At 45.0% G+C, this 22,426-nt stretch overlaps 1 protein-coding gene across 2 annotated transcripts in view; it reads left to right on the top strand.

Annotated features, from left to right (window-relative positions):
* TMEM178B (transmembrane protein 178B) overlaps positions 1-21,955 on the top strand; it is a 276,992-nt gene extending 255,037 nt beyond the window's left edge. For both annotated transcript variants that reach the window (XM_079993041.1, XM_079993042.1), the window contains one exon: positions 20,812-21,955. In XM_079993041.1, coding sequence (XP_079849167.1) covers positions 20,812-21,062 — 251 coding nt within the window. In that variant the 3' untranslated portion in view covers positions 21,063-21,955. The remainder of the gene's footprint in view (positions 1-20,811) is intronic.
* The last annotated feature ends 471 nt before the right edge of the window (positions 21,956-22,426 follow it).

The raw sequence follows: 22,426 nt of genomic DNA, 5'->3' as shown, positions 1-22,426 counted from the left end.
AGGTGTTCTAGGCCCACCAAATTCCTCCCACTCCTCCTTATCCCCCTCCCAAAAGACTGCCCCACAGATAACACAGGTGCATTAACCTTGCCCCTTAGGGTAACTAAAATGAACAAATGTAAGCCGACTGTTGATTTGGGAAAGGACGGCATTAAGAGGTTGTGGGTGGAAGGAGAAGCCAAGATGCATTGCCTCCTTCTCTCTGTCCAAAGAAACCTCTGCATCTATTGTGGGGGGATCTGACCGCATGAAATGCAGTTGACTGCAGCCTACATGGAGACAGCTTGGCAACCCTACCATTAGGCAGGTCTCTCCAAGCACCGATCCTGGGTGTGTTCACATGGTTTGTGCCCCAGGGAGGACACTTCGGTGCTGCCAATGCAGCGGCCTGCCTTCACCCCTGGAGGTGCACTCCATTGTCTCTGGAGATAGACAGAAGCCAACAACAATATCACATGGACCCTTCCTTGTTACCAAAAGGATGTAGAGGGGCCAGGGGGACTGGGTTATTGAGCTCCCTTGCCATGTGGCTTATCCCTGCTCACTGCTGTTGGGGCACACCACCGCGCTGTCTCCATGTGCACACAATCCAATGGATGCATGACATGGAGAAAGTGGAGAGAGAGAGAGAGAGAGAGAGAGAGAGAGTGTGTTCTCCTCCTCCTTCTCTCATAACACTAGAAATCATGGACATTCAATGTAGGCGAATGTTGGAAGATTCAGGACAGGAAAATCCCACATACAGTTAACTTGCTACTACGGGAGGTAGTGATGGCCACTGACCTAAACATCTTTAAAAGAGGATTAGACAAGTTCAAGGAGAAGAAGACTGTCAATGACTATTAGCCAAGATGGCTATGCTCTACCTCAATGGTTGGAGGAAGTAATGCTTCTGAATACCACCTGCTGGAAATCAGAGGAAAGGAGAGCACCCTGGCCCTCATGCCCTGCTTATGGGCTTGCCATAGGCATCTAGTTGGCCACTGTAAGATGGGTCACTGGCCTGATCCAGCAGGATCTTCTTATGTTCTTAGAGTAGCAGACAGTGGGCAGAACCTCATGCTGCGGTGGGCTGGGGCAAACTGCCCAGCTCTGTGCCCCCCTCGGCACCCTCATTCAATGTGTGGAGGGTTTTGTGTGTGATCCTCCCTTCTGCCCCTTGCTTCCTGCTTAGGAAGGGTTTGTTTTTGTAGGACTCAGCCCTCAAACTTCTGCTGCTCAGCTTTGAAAAGCAAAGATGCCCTACCAGAAAAAGAGATCCCAGTCTTAGGACTGCCTGTGAATTAGAATGGATAATTCCTTCAGCACTCAAGCCAACGTTTTCAGAACGAAGGTTAAAATGTTCAACATCTGTCAAGAGCTGCCATCTCTGGGCTGTGGTGGCTTCCAGATCACATAGAGGCTGCTTTGTTTTTGGATTGGTGCAATAAGACACACACACAAACACACACTCCATGTGAGCTGATCATAGCCAAATTGACTTCAAATCTCAGAGCAGACAGCTTTTGAAAAATTGATTAATTTTGTTCAGTTGATTTCCTGGCTCTTTCTGCAGAGGCCAGAAAAAGCCAATGATTTGGAGACTCTTTAATCAGAGGTGAACTTCCTATGTTGAACGTTTGAGGAAGACTTAGACAGGGACAGGGTTACCAGCACCCAGGGTATTCTTGGACAGATCAGACCACTGCCAGCCCTATATCAAACAAATGAACAGGCACAAAAGCCAATGTTTTCCTTGCATTCAGTTTATTTGCCTCTTGTGACAATCCTCCAGGAGCACCCCTCAGGGTTGGTTTTGACATATGGCATTGCTACAGATGACTGGTCACATTAACAGACTTGCTGCTATGTCTTGTTTGGAACGTAATATATTTCACTCTCTTTCAGCCGCAGACAACTGACTGGCCATTCTGAATGTAGTGTTAGGTAGACCCCAGAACCTTCTTTTATAGAGCTGTTTCCCAATTATATGTAAGTTAAGTGGCCTTGCATGGATATTTGGTATAGAACAGTTGTGTTGCTGACACCAAAAACGTAAGTTTTAAAAGAAATTAAAACCCATTAAAACTCAATTAAAATTGCATTTCTACAGAGCTTCAGAGCTAGCTGCCTGCCCTGTCACCATCTTGACCAGAAGTCTGTTGCTGACACTGGAACAATGGATTTAAGGGGTGGAATTCAGCATAGTGCGAAGGAGATGGTTTCATCTAGCACAAGGATTTCTGCTCACCTGACAAAACAATTTCCCCTCTCCTCCTCCTCTACACTGTTCTGGGGGTCCTCCTGACCCTCCAAGCAGATTTGGGAATGGGGGCTTCTGGGTACTAGCAGAACAGATTCATTGAATCCAGCCCCAATGACTGCAAACCTATAGCATGACTAGATGGCAACGGAGTCCAGCGGTGGCTTTTAGCAATTGTGGGGATGATGATGATGATGATGATGATGATGATGATAATTTATTTATACCCGCCCTTCCCGGTTCAGAAAACCGGGCTCAGGGCGGCTAACAACAAATTTAAAACACTTAATTGTAAAAGCAGCATAAAATACAGTATAAAAGCATGAATAACAATAAAATTCAAAGTTCAAAAATCAATTTTGGGGGAAATCCATCTAATAAGCATTAGATAGTCACCAGGGCTAGCTGGCTGAATTAGTCCTACTTGGGCCAGCGAGGAGGCCAGGGGAGAATTAGTGTGGGGTCTCAGAGGGGTGATTTTCATAAAAAGGGGAGTGGAGGGAAGGAAGGGGAATAAAAGATCAGGCTGAATTCAAAGTAAAGGCCAGACGGAATAGCTCTGTGTTACAGGCCCAGCGAAAGGAGGTTAAATCCTGTAGGGCCCTAGTCTCATGGGACAGAGCATTCCACCAGGTCAGAGCCATCACTGAAAAGGCCCTGGCCCTGGTGGAGGATAGTTCAGCAGGTGCAATTTACCTCCTCCTCTGCATGCGGTGGAGACTGGTGCAGAAGGGCAAATAGGGCACTGCCCCACCAACCTCAGTCTATCCTTGACCAGCCCCCACCTGTCTGCTTTCTTCAGTGAGTGCCTCTGCCTGTCATTGGCTCTGGCTGCACCTACGTAGTCTTGGTCTCCCTGCCTTCTGCCCCACCAGTCGCAATGGGCGCCAGCCTCCACTGGCAGCCTCTCCTCCCAATGTTCCCTCTTCTTCCATGCAAGTGTTGAATGTACAGGAGACTCTGTTACATCCGGTCACCCTATCAGGCTGAGCAGTGTGAGGACACCACTAGCCAGGCAAGCCATCAAGCCTCTGGGATTTTCCAGACAGCCAATGCTCAGAAATTTGCAGACCTACATTATGGTGAGCTTATGCCCTCTTTCGTCAAGTCCCTTCGCAAAGCCACCTATTCCAGGAAGCTCTCAATTAAGCCTCCTCCTTCACTCACAACTGCAATGAGGGGGTGAAAAAAATATATGGTGAGTCCCCTGTATATGTCACCTTTAACTTCAGTGCATGTGAAAATTATATATTAACTGCTTATTGGTCAGGCTTTGAGAAATCTATTCTGCTCATTTTCATCTGAAGCAGCCCAAATCTCAGAAAATACTTTGTCTTGTCCTACTAGACCAAGCTCTTTGAAGCTCATTTTACCTAAATTTGGTAGCAATCTTGATATGGGAAACTTCAGAAAAGAAATAAACATTTTGAACCAGCTTAGGTAATACTGGTTTACTTTTTCCTCCCTCTGTGTATGCGCGCGCGCGCGCACACACACACACACACACACACACACACTATATGTATATACATACACTATGCAGTAAGAAAGCGTGATAGATAAACCTTAATATTGGCATAGAGGAGTGCCAACTTCATAGCCAACCACTGTAGCTGTGCTTTTAATAGCAGCCTGATCTTCAGGCACTGGTAGGTGATCATGCTTAACTCCATGCTGTGGAAAGTGTCACTTGCTGATTTCTGCACACCAAGCAGAAGAGCAGACTAGGCTGGGCTGGGGGATTTTCTGGTCAGTTGGCAACCTTATTAGTAGCCTATTTCTCAAAGCTGCAGAGTTGAAAGGTCTGCCTCAGGGATCCCTGTGCTATTTAAGAAATGCAGCTCTTTATCACCGGCGTTTTTTCCCCTTTTCCTGCCAGCTCCTATTACTCAGCATAACAAGGATTTGAATTGAATGTTGAATCTGATTACATCAAGGGATTTGTCAAAATGAATCATTTGTGGACTATTATCTTGTACTCTCACATCTAGAATCCCATGGTGAGGAAACAGCGCTTTAGGATGCATTGTGTATTGTAACTCAAAACTGTGTTTGCAATGAGGTTTGAAAATAATTGTCCAAGTAATCTTTCCTCTTTCATTCAAAATACAGCCTTGGGCAGTAAGTGGGCAGGTCCCTCAATTGGTTCCCATGGATGTTTTGCATTCTTCTTTTGCTTTTACAGCGCACGCTTCACACTTGTTTAACATGGACACAACAGGCCAGGAGCAACTCTTTGTAAGCCTTATAACATACGTGCACAGGAAGTGGCCTTATTTCAAATTGATCCATTGGTCCATCTACCTCAGTGCTGTCAACGCTTGAATGGCAGTGTCTCTCCAGGCCTTCAGACAAAGGGATCTCTCCCAGTTCTTCCTTCATTATTTATTTTATTAAATGTGCATGGGTTCCCTTCAGTCTTTAACAAGCAATTCTAAAAGCTGGAGAAATCATTCCCAGGGAGGAGGTGTTTATGATGTCACTGGTTCCCTCCAATCAGTGCTGCACAAAGACAAACTTGCGTATTTGATTCTCCAGAAACCTTGCTGGTATAATGCCAGGGTGATGCTGACGTGATGTCTTCATGATACTGCTAGGGTCCCACTCCCATCAGGCCCGGCCAGCATGCCTAATGGTCAGGGGTGATGGGAGCTGTAGTACCACAACATGTGAAGGGCAGGTTTGCAACACCTGCACAGTTTCCTTGGAAGGAGATGAGTGCCTAGAAAGGCCTTCCGAGAGATCCAGCTTCTTTCCCACCCAGCCCTTATCATTTTCTTCCATGCCCTTCTCCCCACAGGTTAAGCTCCTTCTGCAACCATTGTCATCTACTGACAAAAGGGAGCAGGAACACAAACACACACACTGGCTCCCCGGCAGCATTATGCATTTCAATTCACAAGGGACAGAGTACATTATTGCCTTGCGTCATTTCTCTGCTCTGCAGTTTTATGACACCATTTCACTTCTCCCAAAACTCTGCTTTTGCTGACCTTTTGTCTCCGGCAACCCCCTAAAAGCTTTTATGCTCATACCTGTTGTCTGCAGGCTTTTGCCATTAGCCACCCGCTACCAGAGTGACATGCCCCAAGGTGAGGACAAAGCTGCATCCAGCAACGCTTTATGAATCTCACTGGCTTTCTCTATTTATAGGAGCATTTGCACCGGAGAAGTCTTTCTCCGACGAAATCCCTTTCCTAAAAAATGTGCTGCGCCAACAGAGGAGAACAAATTAAATCCAGCCAAGTGGACTTTGCCTGAGTCAAAGCATTTCCTGATCTGGCCCATCACCCACTAGCTCAGGCTTCCTCAACCTCGGCCCTCCAGATGTTTTGAGACTACAATTCCCATCATCCCTTATCACTGGTCCTGCTAGCTAGGGATCATGGGAGTTGTAGGCCAAAAACACCTGGAGGGCTGAGGTTGAGGAAGCCTGCACTAGCTGATCCTTTAGACTAGCACTTCCATGGATTGAATTTGGGGTATTCTGATTGTGTAGCATTTGCACTGTCCCTTAGCTATGACTCTTCTTAAATAAAGCAACATTATCCATAAGAGCACAAACATATTTCGTAAGAACATAAGGAGAGCCTTGATGGATGAGACCAAAGACCTAGTCCATCTAGCCCAGCCCACCTAGTCCGACATATCAATGAAAACAACTAACAAATATTAGGAGTGCATAGTTGTATCACTTGTTGTTGTTGTTTAGTCGTTTAGTCATGTCCGACTCTTCGTGACCCCATGGACCAGAGCACGCCAGGCACTCCTGTCTTCCACTGCCTCCTGCAGTTTGGTCAAACTTATGCTAGTAGCTTCGAGAACACTGTCCAACCATCTCGTCCTCTGTCATCCCCTTCTCCTTGTGCCCTCAATCTTTCCCAACATCAGGGTCTTTTCTAGGGAGTCTTCTCTTCTCATGAGGTGGCCAAAGTATTGGAGCCTCAGCTTCACGATCTGTCCTTCCAGTGAGCACTCAGGGCTGATTTCCTTCAGAATGGATAGGTTTGATTTTCTTGCAGTCCATGGGACTCTCAAGAGTCTCCTCCAGCACCATAATTCAAAATGTTGCATCACTATGAATGGCTAAATTATGATAGTTAAACTGCTTCAAAGTGGAAGAATCCACATGGGTGAATAGGTTCCCATCTTGCTTTTCTCCCTTATCTCTCTCCCCCCCCCCCATCTCCTTTTTGTACATGCTACAGAAAACACTGCTTTGGAAAATAGTGGCTGCTCGGGTGTTGTTGCTCACCGTATTATATCCATGTGGCAATAGTGACCATGTGACAAAACCAGCTGTGAAGCTGCTCTGTTGCACTCAATCCCAAACACTCATTTGATCTACAGACGTCCATTGGCCTTGGCCATGACTCTTTGGATCAGAGATGGGAAACCTGTGGCCCTCCGCATGATGTTGGACTACAACTCCCATCATCCTTGACCATTGGCCATCCAGCATGAAGCTGATGGGAGTTGGAGTCCAGTAACATCTGGAGGTCCACAGGGTCCATACCCTGTGTTAAATGGGCAACACTAAATGTCAGCCAGTCTAAAGGTTTGCTTCTGAAAACAAAGTAGGACCCTGCCTTTTCCCTTGCCTCTATGATCTGCCATTACCAGCGCTATATCTAGCTAGAGACTGACGTCCTTTCTTTGCAAAACCTCCACTTCTTTGCTGGCATGCTGAGTTCCTTGAACCCTCTGTGCCCTATCCGGATTATGAAAATCATCTCAGTCTCCGTGTCTTTTCAGCTAGCTTATTAGTTCAATTTCCTACTGCACGATTTGTTTTGTTTGTCCAAAAATACATCGCCATGGGTCTCACCTGGTAGCTCAGCTCTTAGGTCACCTGGAAGCTCACTTCTTAGAAATGACAGTTACGTGGTTGAAAAGCTTACTGGGATTTTGGGATGACTTCATCTAGCAACTTCTTGATCCTCCAGAATACGCGGCTTTGTCTCCAGCCAGTCTTTCCTTGTCAATATCTGACCTGTGATGGATTGATCCCCTCGCAAGCAGTCAGGGAAAGAGAAAAGAGTAGCAGCGGAGACTTTTCCTAGGTTCCTTATCATGGACCAGTTTTCCTGCGGCTCTTATCCTATAGAAATTCAATGCTGTTGCTACCTCAGTATTTGCCTAAGAGGCAGAGCCTGTTTTGAAAAAAAAAAGCATTATTATAACACATAGCACAGCTTTATTATCCTGTGGTGCCTAGTGTGGTATTGGACTCAGAATTCATCTTTCTGATAACCTGCCATTTTTCATCAAAAAGCATGTTTCTAATCCTTATGGCTGCAAGCAACACCTGCCAAAATCTTAGAAGCAGAGTGATGACTGAATAAAATTTCCAGTGGTTGGGGAGGGGGTGGCTTTAGTGTCTACATGCATGACTAGCAAAACCAAAGCAAATGATGCAAAATAACAAAAAGAAGAATTGCAACCATTTCTTCTACTTTCATAATTAAAACAAGATTGAGAAGTCAAAACTTTAGCACATACAGCCCCTGGCTATTAGCTGAGTACAAGCAAGGGTCTTTTCAAGCATTACACTTCACCTTAGACTTTAAGATTTGAATACAACAAATCTGTTTAAAAACAATTGGGGTTGTGCAGGTAAAGTTGTCAGGAGGAGTTCCAGGACTGGCTGCAGCCCCTTTTAAAGTACGGTATATGCTTGATGCAAACCCACATTTGTCCTACGACGTGTATAAAACAGGTTGTGCAGGACAGCAGCAAAGAACAACAAGCGCTGTTTGTCACCCGCTGCTGATTCACCCAGTGCTGATTCATTTGAGTTGGACATTTTGCACAAACAATCAGCTCCGTTTCAAAGAAGCTGTTCTTAAAAAGGCGGAAAGAATGCGTTTAAGTTGGGTGCAATATTTGGTGTTCTATTTCCAATTTGCAAAACAAGAGTGTTTCTTACCTTAAAAAAAAAAAATCTGACAAAATTTTGCAACGTGTATGATATTCCCTTGATATCGAGTGCCTCCTGGCACTTGGAGGTGGTCTAGGAGTGGGGAGAAGGACCCACAATACTCCAGAACAGTTCCTGCCTGTGCTATTTTTTTAAAAAAAAGAAGAGTGAGATGGATAGAAAGTTACCAACTTCGCATTTTCACTGAGATGAGAGAGTGGAGGTGGATCCTGTCAACGGCTAGTTTAATGGGGATTCAAGATGGATATAACTGGATTATGTAACTGATCACTTAATCAAAACCTGAAAGCTGGCATTGTCAAAAACACAAGGCGAGGTGGATAATTCACTTCTGCTTGTCATGATGCTGTCTGTGGAATGCCACCCCTGGCGCCAGGTATAAGGGATGCTTGGGCCTCCAACCCCCTCAATATTTTGAATCAAGGGGCTGGAGCCCCCCCCCCAATATTGAGGGGGCCGACATCGCCTGCCAACACTAGGTGCCTTCCGTGTGCCCCAGCCCCCACCTGGGAGCCAGGAGGGGGCTGAGACAGGCAAGGGTAAAGATTGCCAATGTGGGGGGCAAGTTGACGCCCCTGAGCGCCACACAAAACTGATGGAGAGTTCCTAGGGTTAAGCGATGAGATCCAGTGCCCCAAAAAGCAAAGGGAGGCATACGTGGCATTATCCTGTTTCATTCCTTACAAGAGGCATTAGAAGTAAAGGTGAGCCGCTCGCAGCACAAACCTAGACATGTTTACTCAGCAGTAAGTCCCATTATGTCCTGTGAGCAAGTGTGTTGAGAATTACAGCCCCAGTGAACTTTATCCATGCTATTTCTCTCCTAGGCTCTCACAGGCCTGAAGCTCTGTAGTTCAGACCCCACAGTTATAGCTTATCATTCCTCGCTTCCTTGCTGCTGAGAGCCCCTCTCCCCCAAGCTGCTCCATATGGGTTTCTGGTAAGCTGCAGCTTCTTGGCGCAGCCTGATGACATCACTGCATCACAGGCAAGGCAACTGGCTATGTGTTATTCCCTGAGGTACTGGATGAACACAAGGAGCCTGCTGCATTGGGCCATTGGGCCATCTTGTTCCACACTCTGCTCTTATAGCAGCCAACCAGATGCCCATGGGAAGGCCATTAGCAGGATCTGAGCACAACGGCACCCTCCCCACCCAAAATTCCCAGCAACTGTCAGTCCAAGGCATAGTGCCAGACTTCGGGGGTCCTTGGCACTGTGCCGCCAGTGGGTGCCCACTCTCAACACTGCTGCACACACCATCGCTCCAAGGCAGCTGCTGCAAGTGGAGGCCATTTGGCTTCCATTCGAAAGTGACATTGCCATCTGCCCAGTGCTAATACAGTCTCCCAGGAGAAATTGCGGTGAAATTGGTACATGTTTCCATATGTGGTGACCATGCAAAGAAACATTCACATTCTGGTTGGAGATTTTTAATGAAACGAACCAAATAACTGGCCAATATATATATAATGAGCCCTCAATTGGCATTGTTGCCTATTTTTGACAATTCTCAAAATATTCTTTTTCCTTGTTGTTGTTTTTTATAATAGATTTTATTAAAGTTTTGAAGGTTACAGAAAGAAAAGTAGAAAAAGTTAAACAAACAAAGCACAAAAAAACCACAAATCCAACCTTTACATAACTTTCTTTCCTTTGCTTATTTCCTTGACCTCTTCACACCTCCCTTTTTTGTATTCTAGTTCAATTAGATATTTCAGCAAATCCTTTCCATCTTTGTTTTTATCCTAAAAATTTATCTTGATATACTATAATTTTACATTCTCCTCTTTCACTAATTACCAATCCATTTTTACTTAATCCTTTATAACATTTCTGTTAAAACCACATAGCTTCATTCCAAAATACTTTTCCTTGTTGTGGCAGCTAGATTAATAACCACCAGATTCTGGAATCAGTCACACTCCAACTTGCTGAGTCTGCGGTATAAGGAAATGTGGCAAACTGCTCTGAAAGGTAGGCAAATCCTACCTTTAAAGTAAAGGCTGAAGACATGATCTGGAAGCAGATAAATTTTGTGTCCTGTGTTACAAATTTATGGCGTATAACTAAGTCTGAGGGCATTCTTCACCCTCCCACAAGTCACAGAACACTAGTTTGTTTTGTTTGTTTTATTTGTAACTATTATTGTTCTGGTTGTTGTTGTTGGGTTTTTTTACTTTTGAAAACCTTAAACTTGATGTAATAAATATATAACAGTCTCCCAGAGGCCTGACTAGGAGGACAGTAAGGTGACACAGCTAGGTCAGGCTGGTGAGAGGGCTCTTCTGAGCTGCTGGGGCCTTCAACTGATGGCCAACCTGGTCAACTCCTGGTGCTGGGCATGTTGTTTCACTTCAGCAAGGTAGTGGCCAAGTGTGCCTAGACCATACTTGCCCAGCTTGTTATTCTAACCCCCAACTAAAAACAGAGCAAGCAAGTTTTGGAGATTAATCACTACACAACCTCTGATTGCCATGATGATTTCAAAAATAGGCCATTCAAAAGAAAAGTGCCTTGTGTGAGAGAAGGAGTATAGCTGGCTGGGATATTTTTTTTAATAACCAGACCAATATCAACAACCAGAATGGTGGTAGGCGGGAACAGCAAACATCAGACGTTCAAATCAATTAGGAGTTCCTCATTTTTACATGAACACAGAGATAAAAGAAGGATGCTGGATTCAAGCAACAATCAGACCAATCCTAAGCATAGCTGAGCGTGACTAAGCTTGTCAAAATTAATGTGCTTAAGCACACCTAGCTTTGCATAGGAACAGGCTGCTCAGCTGAAACCCTTGGAAGTCAGCCCTGGTGAAATAAGCCTAGCAATGAGCTTTGTTAGGATGCTTTTTATTAGATTTTAGATTTAGCAGAAACTCACATGCAGAGGTTGTTCTTCAAGAGGCAAGGTAGTGCAGCTCAGGTTCCCTCCGCGTAAACTGAGGAGGCATGCAGTTAAGTGGCAAATGAAGTGTGCATGTAAAGTACCCCGTGGATGTGTACCTCGTGTTGAATCATCTGGGTCTCAGAGTTAAGCTGCTTTGAACCCTTCATGTGTTTGTGTGAAAAGAAAAGAAGAGGAAGAAGCCATGCAACAGGGAAGGGCTCAACAAAGAAAAGAATTCTGTGAAATGCTGAATGACTCAGCGAAATGACTTAAGTTGCAGTCTTGTATACTGTTAGGCATCCATAGCTCTGCAATTTTCTTCATGGACTGTGTGGAAGGTGTTAGCCTTCATAAGCGTTCAGATATTCCAGTCCCCATAGTAAACATGAGTGGAGTTCTGGATTTGGTGCATGTTAGTCAATGTGCAGAGATAACCGGCTGGGGTGGAAATAAAGTTATAATAATATTTAGCATTTGTGTTTTCAAGTGTTTAGAACGCTTCATGTAAATAACCTTGTTGTGACCTTTAAACAGGAGTGGGGAACCTTTAGCTTTTGGGTAGTTGCTGGATTATAACTCCCACCATCCTTGACCAGTGGCCATGCTGACTGGAGCTGATGGGGGGAGTTAGAGCCCATCAACATATGGAGAGCCACAGATCCCCCACCTCTGCCTTATAACAACCCTGTAAAGTCACTGGGTATTGTTGTCCCCATATTGCAATTGAGTGGGATAAGGTTGAGAAGTGATGGCTTCCTTAGGGCCACTTAGTAAGTGTATGACAAAAACATGATCCTAACCAGGGGACTTCCTGATTCATAGGCTGCAATCCTAAACAAGCAGCAGTTGGCAGGGCAGGTTGACCTCCTGTTGCCCCTGTGGTTTGGTTGACCTTCTGTTGCCTGTGTTGGTTGGTTGACTCCTGTTGCCTGTGTAAGTTGGTTGACCTGTCACCCATACTGCTGCTACTTACCAGGCGGTAGATGGGGAAGTGGAAAGGGATAGAAAGATCATTGACTCCTGTTGCCTGTGTTAGTTGGTTGACCTGTCACCCATACTGCTGCTACTTACCAGGAGGTAGATGGGGAGTGGAAAGGGATAGAAGGATCATTGACTCCTGTTGCCTGTGTTAGTTGGTTGACCTGTCACCCATACTGCTGCTACTTACCAGGAGGTAGATGGGGAAGTGGAAAGGGATAGAAGGATCATGTGAGTGTTGCCACCCTGCCAACTGTTACCGGACATCTTGACAAAAGAATAAGCCCCTTGGAACATTGTGGGACTTACTTCCACATAAACATGCTGTTTAGGGTGTCCAAGTGCCTTTCTTTGTGTAAAGGACTGCCCAGTCCAAATCTAAAGAGAAAGAACCCAAAGAATGAAGAGCAGCAGTGGGCTTGAGACAGTCCATCAAAAGTGCCCAAACAGAAGACTAAATAGGCACATAGGTCACCCGATCACTATCTCCCCCACTATGGTGATATGTTCTGTGTTTCTATTTAAACTACAGCCGTACCTTGAATCTCAAACACCTTGGCTCCCAAACAAACAGGCTCCCAAACAATTGAAACCTGGAAGTGAGAGTTCTGGTTTTTGAATGATTATCAGAAGGCGAATGTCCGGCATGGCTTCCGTGGCTTCCCATTGGCTGCAGAAGCTTCCTGCAGCCAATCAGAAGCTGCGCTTTGTTTTCTGAACGTTTTGGAAGTCCAACGGACTTCTGGAATGGATTCCATTCGACTTCCAAGGCACGACTGTATAGTAATTAGTCATTCATTTGCATCTCTTTATATTAATTATCAAATGCAATTTTTCTGCAAATCATATTAGGTGATGCTAAAGTGGTCACTCTAATACTGTGGGAAATCCAAATCTGATGCTGTTTGAGCATAATTGTGGTGGTGTATGTGCTTCTGCTACCTCCATTTCATTCTCACTAAAGCACCACATGGTAGTTTAGTTTAGTTTGCAGCTGAGAGCACTGCAAAACACAGCACTAGTGAGGTCCCAGCCACTCACCATCTTAATCTGCCCAGAGATATCTGTAACATAGAGACCAGTGCACTGAGTCCTTTAAATACCCAGTGTTATTGCCCTTAGTTACTACATTAAGTTAGATCAAAACTGACTTCTGTTGTCAAACTCCAGGGTGGACTATATGTAAATTGATAGTAATTGGCAGAAATTCCACATGTAAAGATTTTTCCAGCTAAGAGAAGCCTGGATGGAGAAGCTATGTTTGTTGGATTTCTGCCTGTCATGTAACTGTTAAAATATTTGAAGAAAAATGGTGATTCCCCAGTTGCATTCCTTGGCAGTTCTTCAGTATTTTACTGTCACAGAAACATTCAGAAGAAAAAACTTCAAATGCTGTTTGTTCTTCTTTGCTGTTGCTAGACAGACACACAAGGGGGGGGGGTCGCATCTCACACAGTGCTGGACCCTCTGCACAGCCAGTAAATCATAGCAACTGCATCAATGCTACCTTTCAGGAACAGAAGCCAGAAGGATCTTTGGTCCAAAGATGTAAGAAGCTGGAGCATAATTTGTCATTGACCAAAGATAGTGCAAGTTATGCTGAGATGACTGTTAATTCCAGGTTTGTTTGGGGTTGTTTTTTTTAGCTAACAGCCCTTCCTCTGCCAACATATATTTCATTGCACCCTTTTACACAGAGGCAATTTTAAAACACTCTTGTAGCACTTGTAACAGTCATAGCTCCCCCCAAAGAATCCTGGGAATTAGATTTGGGGAATCCAGGACCAGGAAAGACTTCTGTCTGAACATGCTGGCTGCCAATGTACAAACACCAAGCTAGATGGAGTAATGATTGGACTCTGTATAAGGCAGCTTCCTGTGTTCCAGTTCACAGTGTCAAAACTCATTTGTGAGCTGCATGCACTGCAGGCTATAAGAAATGGCCACCTGATTAATTTGTCGAGTGGCCAGACTAATTCTTCACTATGGGATGAGCAGAGTAATTTTCCCCATACTTCAGCAGAGGCTGAAAATTGATCCAGCCAAGCAGCATAACGACCACATGGCTGCATAACTGTGAGGGCAGATAGAGTGCATTTTCCTCCACGATGCGGCTAGGGCCAGTCTTTGACCACACCAGTGAACCCAGGCCATGGTTGTGACACTCAGATCTCTGGAGGGATGAGGAAGGTCAATCATTATTTTGTGTTGCTCTCTCCTGTGCTATTTCTTACTGTGGGGAGGTGATTCCGACGCAGGTCCTTCATCTTGGGAAGTGGCAGTTCCAGGCCAAAATGAGCGGAATGTATTCTTCTGGGGACACTAAAAAACTAAGTCATGGCAAGCAAATAATGGAACTACTGGCAATTTAGGCTCCTTGCTAATACTGCCACCAGGCATTGCATCAGGTGATATTATCAAAGAATAGAACCATTAAGGCTAAGGAGGAGGAAAAATCTGAAGCATCAACCAAACGTGGAACTAAAATGAGACCAGTAGAATCTAAGAATAAGAGTGTTTCATTCTTATTATTATTACTTCTGGTAACATTACAGATAATTGCAGGGGGGGTCCATTATGTCTGAATGAGTCAGGAAAATGACAATGGAGTAAAGACTGAAAACTTCTAGAAACCCAGTGCCCAATTTGGTTCAAACTTAATTCTGGACAGACACTGAGAGAAGGACTTATTTTAGCCTAAGAATCGTGATATGCCTTGTGGAAGTTGTGGAGCTTTGCCCAGCTTTTTAATGGTCATGTGTCCAGAAGAAACTGTTGGTATCAGCTGACTCCAGGGTCATGGTACCCAGTGAGGACTGAGCATGCTCAGTGGGCATGGAATGCTGGATGGCTGTTGAAGGAATGGAAAACAGGAAGGAAGGGGAAATGGGATAGAGTATCCTGGGTGTGGCTGGTTGGTTGGCACCCTGAAAGGAGCACTCCACATTGCAGTGTTTTGGTGCAGATCCTAATTGTAGTAGCATCAGCAGCAGTTGTAATGTAGTTCAATATTATAATGCTTTTTTAAAATAAAAAATATTTATTTCTATGGCAGGACAATAACTTTTCAACTCAGTTAACCATACCAATTCTTTCATGGCCTGAACCAAAACAAATTCTGACACATTTGAACTTGCTCCAGAATTTGATGTATTAGTATTAATGGTTTGGCTCCCTGAATCCAATTTTGTACACTAGTATTTTTAGGGGACGCGGGTGACGCTGTGGGTTAAACCACAGAGCCTAGGACTTGCCAATCAGAAGGTCGGCGGTTCGAATCCCCATGATGGGGTGAGCTCCCATTGCTCGGTCCTTGCTCCTGCCAACCTAGCAGTTTGAAAGCACTTCAGAGTGCAAGTAGATAAATAGGTACCGCTCCGGCGGGAAGGTAAATGGCATTTCCGTGTGCTGCTCTGGTTCATCAGAAGCGGCTTAGTCATGCTGGCCACATGACCCGGAAGCTGTACGCCGGCTCCCTCAGCCAGTAAAGTGAGATGAGCGCTGCAACCCCAGAGTCGGTCACAACTGGACCTAATGGTCAGGGGTCCCTTTACCTTTTTATTTTTGGGGGGAAGAGATGTTTGAGTAAACTTTCAAGTATCACAGGATTCTTCAGAAGAGGAAGGAAAATGAGGAAGGAAAAGGTCTGCAAAACTCCTAAACCTGCACATCCTCACCAGTAGAAGTTGGTCTTCTTATCTCTTATGTTCTATAGATAAGGCAGAATTCCCTCATTTCCAAGGTTGCAAACTGACAAATTTCAGCTACCCTCAAGTATCACTTTAAAAATAAAAGCCAAAGTCAGATTCAGAGATACCAATCTCCTTTTTAAGATTAGAAATGGGGCTATTATACGTATCCCATAGAATGGATGAATGGGTTATGCTGTGGTGAGGTCAAAAAAGAAAGGGTGTTAAAAGTCCCTTTATTGCTCTGGAAGCTGTTGAGTCCTTCTCTCCAATAATGAAGGTCATCTCAAATTATAACAGAGGTCTTGATAAAGTTGGAGACGGGCTACTACCAAAGTTGAAACTCTAATGGGCATTATGCTTGGAGATGGAAGACCTCGGTTTAAAGACTCAGTATAAATTCAGTGCTCCTATATCCCTCTCCCTCTCTCACACACACACCTCAGACTTTTCAAAACCTCTGATCAAGCTATCACATAAACTCAGTGATCATAGGTCATATTCACACCATATAGTTACAGTGATATGATATCTTTAAACAGGCATGGCTCCCCCACCAAAGAATTCTGGGAGCTGCAATTTGTTAAGGGTGCTGAGAGTTGTTATGCAACCCCTATTCCACTCACTGAGCCACAATTCTCAGAATTTCCGGTGAAGAGGGACTGATTGTTAAACCACTCTGGGAACTGTAGCTCTCTGAGGGGAATAGGGATCTCCTAACAACTCTTCTCAGGGACGCGGGTGGCGCTGTGGGTTTAACCACAGAGCCTAGGACTTGCCGATCAGAAGGTCGGAGGTTCGAATCCCCGTGACGGGGTGAGCTCCTGTTGCTCGGTCCCTGCTCCTGCCAACCTAATAGTACAAAAGCACGTCAAAGTGCAAGTAGATAAATAGGTACCACTCCAGCGGGAAGGTAAACGGTGTTTCCAGCTTAGTCATGCTGGCCACATGACCCAGAAGCTGTACACCGGCTCCCTCGGCCAATAAAGTGAGATGAGCACCGCAACCCCAGAGGCGTCTGCAACTGGACCTGGACCTAACGGTCAGGGGTACCTTTACCTTTTTAACAACTCTTCACACCCTTAACAAACTAAATCTCCCAAAATTCTTTGGGGGAAGCCATCCCTGTTTAAAGTGGTATCATAGAGATTTTAATGGTTTAGAGAGAATGTTGGAAGGTATGAAAGCTGAGTCAGTAGGAGGTATGGCTGGGCAGGTGGTATGGACTAGCGAGTGTCTCAGACAGGTCAGACATAGAGATTGGAAGGGCTGTATTTGGCCCCCAGGCCTTAGGTTCCCCACCCCCAGTCTACACTGACTGGCAGTGGCTTTCCAGGGATTCAGATGGGGGTCTTTTCCAGCCCTAGCTGGAGGTGCCAAGGATTGAACCTGGGACCTTCTACATGCCAAGCAGATGTTCTGCCACCGTGATACGACCCTTCTCCTCTCTCACACACACTCTGTTTGTTCAGTACTGAGACAGGCAGCAAAGGCTTGATGGACAGCCACACAATAGCGGCAAGCTTTGGAGAATCACACCTTGTACAGGTCCAGATTACCATCTGCCAAGCTGTTTTAGCAAGACAGCAAGCAGCCATTTTTGCCTTCTCAGTTTTCCCCTCGCCCTCTCCGCTGCCACAAACATGGAAACAGACACAGCCTTGGTCACACAAAGGTTTCCACACATGATTTTGCAGCGTGTGCTTAGCTGAGGGAGGGACACAGCTGCTCTTGTTGCTGGGGAACCTGTGTTCAACTGGCCCAAATTCACCATACTAAAACAATCTCGGTCGGTCTATTGTGATTCTGGCTCCTAGAGTTGTGTGTGTGTGTCTATATTCTAATCCAGGAGGATTTGTGATCTCACATAGCACAGGCCTTGCATCAGCCAATCGGGCCGCTTCCCCTTTTCCAAGGCATTTTCATAAATAAGGGCAGATTTAAACTAAACCCTATCTGCCACACGCCCGTCTGTTAGCCGATGATGAGGCTACAGTGTGTAATTAAACAATCATTTATATTCCATGCAAGTGCGTGCCAAACAATGAAGCGCTCTCGAGAGCCTTGTGCTGCTGAGGCGTTTAATCCGCACACAGAAGGCGCTTGCTTCAGAGCTGCTCTGGCAGAATGGGCCTTGTCACCACGACGCAGCAGGGAGGGAGTGGAGTTTTATTCGTCAATAATTTTGATAAGGCTGTGGAATAATTTAAGTAGCTAATAAGGATGCTGAATTTCTTGGGCCAGGTACATGTGCACAATGTTGGATTGCCTTGCACATATTTGGGGGCTGGGGAGTGCAGATAGAAACTGGTTGGTGAAGGAGCATTGGGTCTACCTGTTGAAATATATACAGGAGCATCCAAAACCAGACAGACAGACAAATACAGTGTTACCTCGGGTTAAGAACTTAATTCGTTTCGGAGGTCCGTTCTTAACCTGAAACAGTTCTTAACCTAAAGCACCACTTTAGCTAATGGGGCTTCCCGCTGCCGGAGCACGATTTCTGTTCTCATCCTGAAGCAAAGTTCTTAACCCGAGGTACTATTTCTGGGTTAGCGGAGTCTGTAACCTGAAGCGTCTGTAACCTGAAGCGTATGTAACCCGAGGTACCACTGTAGACAGACAGACAGACAGACAGACAGACAGACAGACAGACAGATCCAGCAAAATTGGACTTTTTCAGTAAAGAAAGAGATGGAGAAATGCACTGGAAAGTGTGGCATAACCATTAGAATCATAGAAGTGTAGAGTTGGAAGGGACCACGAGGGTCATCTAATCCAAACTTCGACAATGCAGGAATCTTTTGCCCTATGTGGGGCTCAAACCCATGACCCGGAGATGAAGAATCTCATGCTCTACCAACCGAGCCAACACTTGAGATACAGTGGTGCCTCACAAGACGAAATTAATCCGTTCCGTGAGTCTCTTCGTATAGCGGTTTTTTCGTCCTGCGAAGCAAGCCCATTGGCAGCTTAGCGGATTAGCGCTATTAGCGGTTTAGCGGCTTTTAGCTGCTTTTATCAGTTTAGCGGATCAGCTTTTATCAGTTTAGCGGATCAGCTGATAAGCGGCTTAGCTGCTTAGAAAAAGGGGGGAAGGGAAAAAAACTGCAGGAACTCGCAAGACATTTCGTCTAGCGGGTTTTCCGTCTTGCGAGGCGTTCGTCTTGCGGGGCACCACTGTAATTGCTTGACACGACATCACATAACCTCCCCATAAAGAAACCAGAATGAAAACTTCGTAAACAAGTCTAGGGTGAAACACACTCCTCTTCAGAGCAGGCCTGCTGAGGATAGAAAAAGAGCTGGCATTCTCATTTAGGAGCAGAGTCACAAAGCAACGGACCTTATCACAGCAAAACTGATGTACCCAGACTATCAACAGGGAGCAGAGAATTAGGCAGGTCTCTGGAGCCTGGAGTCAGAACTTCTAGCTACCAGTCTAAGCATCTCTGAATCATATTTTTGTTGACTTACAATTTCATTTGCTAGGATGGACCACAAGTGAAAATTAAATTTGGGAAATAACAGCCAGCCAAGCAGAGCCTCATAGATTAGGAGCTTACATAGCTCACAAAAGGCAAAACACTTGCAACCAGGAAACAAAGTTTATCTCCCTCCCCTGTTCAAGGATTCCACCTTCTGCCCCATTCCTCTGGCATGCTTAGTGTAGAGTGCCACTTGCTAGAGTCAGGGATGATCATAAATTGGGACTGGGAATGGGGCAAAGGGTAATCCAACCCTGCTTCTGTAGCCAGGGACTGCCTAACAACCACTACTGCTCCATGGCCTTCTGGGATGACCAAAGTATGACAGCCTTCCAGAGATCCACTAGTACAGAGAACCAGAGCCGTGGGGCCACCACAGAGAAGGCTCACTGATCTTAGTGGGTTTCTGCAGTGAAATTCTGTGTTTATTTCTTTGTTCATTATTACATTTATATCTTATTTCCATCCAAGGATCTCAAGGTGGCCTTTATGGTTCACCCTTGTCTCCATGGTATCCTCACAACAACCGCAAAGAGGTACAGTGGGACCTTGGGTTACATACGCTTCAGGTTACATACGCTTCAGGTTACAGACTTCGCTAACCCAGAAATAGTACCTCGGGTTAAGAACTTTGCTTCAGGATGAGAACAGAAATTATGCAGCGGCAGCACAGCAGCAGGAGGAGGCCCCATTAGCTAAAGTAGTGCTTCAGGTTAAGAACAGTTTCAGGTTAAGAATGGACCTCCGGAACGAATTAAGTACTTAACCTGAGGTACCACTGTATTTTAAATGGTGGCCACATGCAGTTCATATATTTAAAGTGCATGGCTTCCCCCAAATATTCCTGGGAACTGTGTTTGTTAAGGGTGATAGCAACTATAGCCCTGTGAGGGACAAACTGCAGTTTTCCCAGGATTCTTTGGGGGGCCATTTTGTGTTGAATGTGCTTTAAATTATGGCGTGAATGTGACTTGTAGCTGGTCCAAGGTCACCCAGTGAGCTCCATGGCCAAGTGGGGATTTGAACCCTGGTCTCCCATGTAGTTCAACACTCAAACCACTATTCCACACTGGTGTGGTTTCCCTAGCCGCTTCACCCAACTCCCTTCTTTTTTCACACAGTGGACAACCAATTGCTCTTTACTTTTTTGATACATTTTTATAGATTTTTAATACATCCTAAACATCGAATCAATTGCTTAATAACAGTAATTGGCATAAGTAAGTCAAACCATTGTGTCATAATAAGGAATGAAGAAACAACAAATACAAACAAAGACAATCACTAAGCAAGTATTTTTTAAAAAATGTATATGGTAATCTTCAGGGATCATATCAGGTAAGTATAGCAACAACAAAACAAGCTGTTTTATATTGCAGGTTCAGGAAAAGGGGTAAAAAATAACAGAGAGTAGAAGACACATAAAGAGAGAAAAATAACAAACCAAGACACTTCAGATTAACCTGATTGCTTTTTATAAGTCTAACCCATCTCCATCCTCCTCTTTCTCCTTCCTTCCTTCCTTCCTTCCTTCCTTCCTTCCTTCCTTCCTTTCCCTCTTCTCTTTTTCTTCTCCTTCTGCAGGAACCTTCTGCATCATTTCGCTGTGCACCTGCGTGGCTGGGATCAACTTTGAGCTCTCCCGATACCCCCGGTACCTGTATGGACTTCCAGACGACATCAGCCATGGCTACGGCTGGTCCATGTTTTGCGCATGGGGAGGCCTGGGTCTCACTCTGATCTCCGGCTTCTTCTGCACCTTGGCCCCTTCTGTTCAACCTGTCCCCAGGACCAACTGCCCCAAATCGAGACCTGAGAATGGGACAGTGTGCTAAAACAGACACAAACAAACCTACCAATATACATATTATAAATATATATATATATACATAAACATATATCATATATAGATCTCAAACGGATGCCAGTGCCAATGTAGAGTGGAGTCCAATATGGCGCCTACGTCTCCTCTACAGACTTTGTATCGCTCTTGTTCTTTCTCCTGGAGGTGGAAATAGCTTTTCTGCACCATTGCTCTTCCATCTAGTTCTTTAAAAACAAACAAAAACACACATCTTCAGCATCCCAGTTCCAAAAGTCAAGTGAACATATTGTTTCATCTGACTACTGCTGGTTAGGGGTGGGTTACAGTAGGGCTTGGGAAGGGGGTGTTTCTTGGGATATGTGATAACTGAGTTTGTATAGGAAGCTAACACACACACACACACACACACACACACACACAATCTTGCCTGTTGCAAATTGGGGAAACAGAAATCAAACATTTGTGTTACCTCTCTCTAAAATTTAACCTCCTCAAGGCCATCTTCAGAATCCCTCCCTTTTTCCTGCACACTCTCCTCTTTTTAAACAACAACAACAAAAATTTTGCCTGTTAATTTTGTCTGACTTACCAATAAAAGGGGGTGAACGAGAACATCTTTTTTAAAAAGGTTCCCTTTCCTTGCTAAACTTTAAGCAACAAGGCAAATTATCAAGAACCTTGCAGAACACAACTGCGACTGAGGACGCTTCATGGATGCTGCTTTCAACTTCCAACTGCCTTACATCCAGGCCTAACAGAGAGAGCTGAACTGCTATCGGGAAAAACACAGGAGAACACCTCGCTAAAATGCTGTGATACATGTGTGTATAACTCCCCCTCTCCTTTTGTTTTTTTTTTTGTTTTTAAAAAAGGAAAACCAATTCAAACATTGCAATGTGATCATCTGCCAACTCATCCTCTCTGTGTTTGTGACTCAAGGCATCAAGACTTGTGGATGTATGAGGAAAATGTGTCTGTTCTCTGAGTCACGTGGGCCGGATTTTGTTCTGCGAGTGTTTCTCCCTTGCCTATGGAACAGCAGGAGATTTTTCCACCCACGGGTTGGATGGAAGGCATTGTAGGTAGCGTTGGGTGAGGGGAGATACAGGCCTTTGTGGTTGGTTGAACTTTGGGGTGATTGTGCAGGAGGAACTCTGGCGGAGATTTTGTTGTTGTTGCCGCCATTTTGTCAATGAAAAACAATGGGGGTAAAGAAGCCGTTGTGGAGGAGAGGTGGGGAATTCTGAAGGAGCGTTGGTCATGTTGAGGGGTAGTGCCTCTTGCTATGTTCATGTTCATCAAAATAAGATGCTTCATACATTGTCATCAGAAGCTACCCTATGTCACCAGATATCTCCTTGCAAGAAAACTTCT

Source organism: Podarcis cretensis, assembly GCF_951804945.1.
Source record: "Podarcis cretensis genome assembly, chromosome: 10".
In the NCBI taxonomy this organism is placed as follows: Eukaryota; Metazoa; Chordata; class Lepidosauria; order Squamata; family Lacertidae; genus Podarcis; species Podarcis cretensis.
The sequence above is the reverse complement of the archived record's forward strand: the minus strand, read 5'-3'. Positions and strand labels throughout refer to the sequence as shown.